Source organism: Pteropus alecto, unplaced genomic scaffold (genome assembly GCF_000325575.1).
Source record: "Pteropus alecto unplaced genomic scaffold, ASM32557v1 scaffold313, whole genome shotgun sequence".
Lineage (NCBI taxonomy): Eukaryota > Metazoa > Chordata > Mammalia > Chiroptera > Pteropodidae > Pteropus > Pteropus alecto.
The window spans coordinates 1,952,587-1,952,918 of NW_006434832.1; the positions used below are offsets into that span (position 1 = coordinate 1,952,587).

At 72.6% G+C, this 332-nt stretch overlaps 1 protein-coding gene across 3 annotated transcripts in view; it reads left to right on the top strand.

The window, feature by feature from the left end:
• The first annotated feature begins 69 nt into the window (after nt 1-69).
• Nucleotides 70-332, top strand: part of CRHR1 (corticotropin releasing hormone receptor 1) — a 43,973-nt gene continuing 43,710 nt past the window's right edge. Inside the window, exon 1 of one of the 3 annotated variants that reach the window (XM_006910158.2) lies at nt 70-238. In XM_006910158.2, coding sequence (XP_006910220.1) covers nt 206-238 — 33 coding nt within the window. In that variant the 5' untranslated portion in view covers nt 70-205. The remainder of the gene's footprint in view (nt 239-332) is intronic. The other 2 variants (XM_006910160.1, XM_006910159.1) reach the window with 2 other exon arrangements.

Sequence of the window (332 nt, forward strand, 5' to 3'; positions counted from 1 at the left end):
GCGGGTTCCCGGCGGGCGGGAGGCGGTTGCCCGCCAGGCTGAGTCAGGAAACGGCGGCCGGACTTCCCCGAGAAGGGAAGAGCAAGAGCCTGCCGGGCCCGGCAGGGCAGCGACGGAGGAGCGGGGCCGTACACCCCATCCGCCCGCCCTGCTGGGATGTCTGAGGAACCCAGGTATCCAGGCCGGTGACCGAGCGAGCCCAAGGATGGGACGGCGGCCGCAGTTCCGGCTCTTCAAGGTAAAAGCGCGATGTTCGGCTGGCGAGCGCTGGCGCCCCCAGCCCCGGGCCGGCGCGGGACGTGGGTGGGCTGTGGGTGTGATGGGGAGTGGGG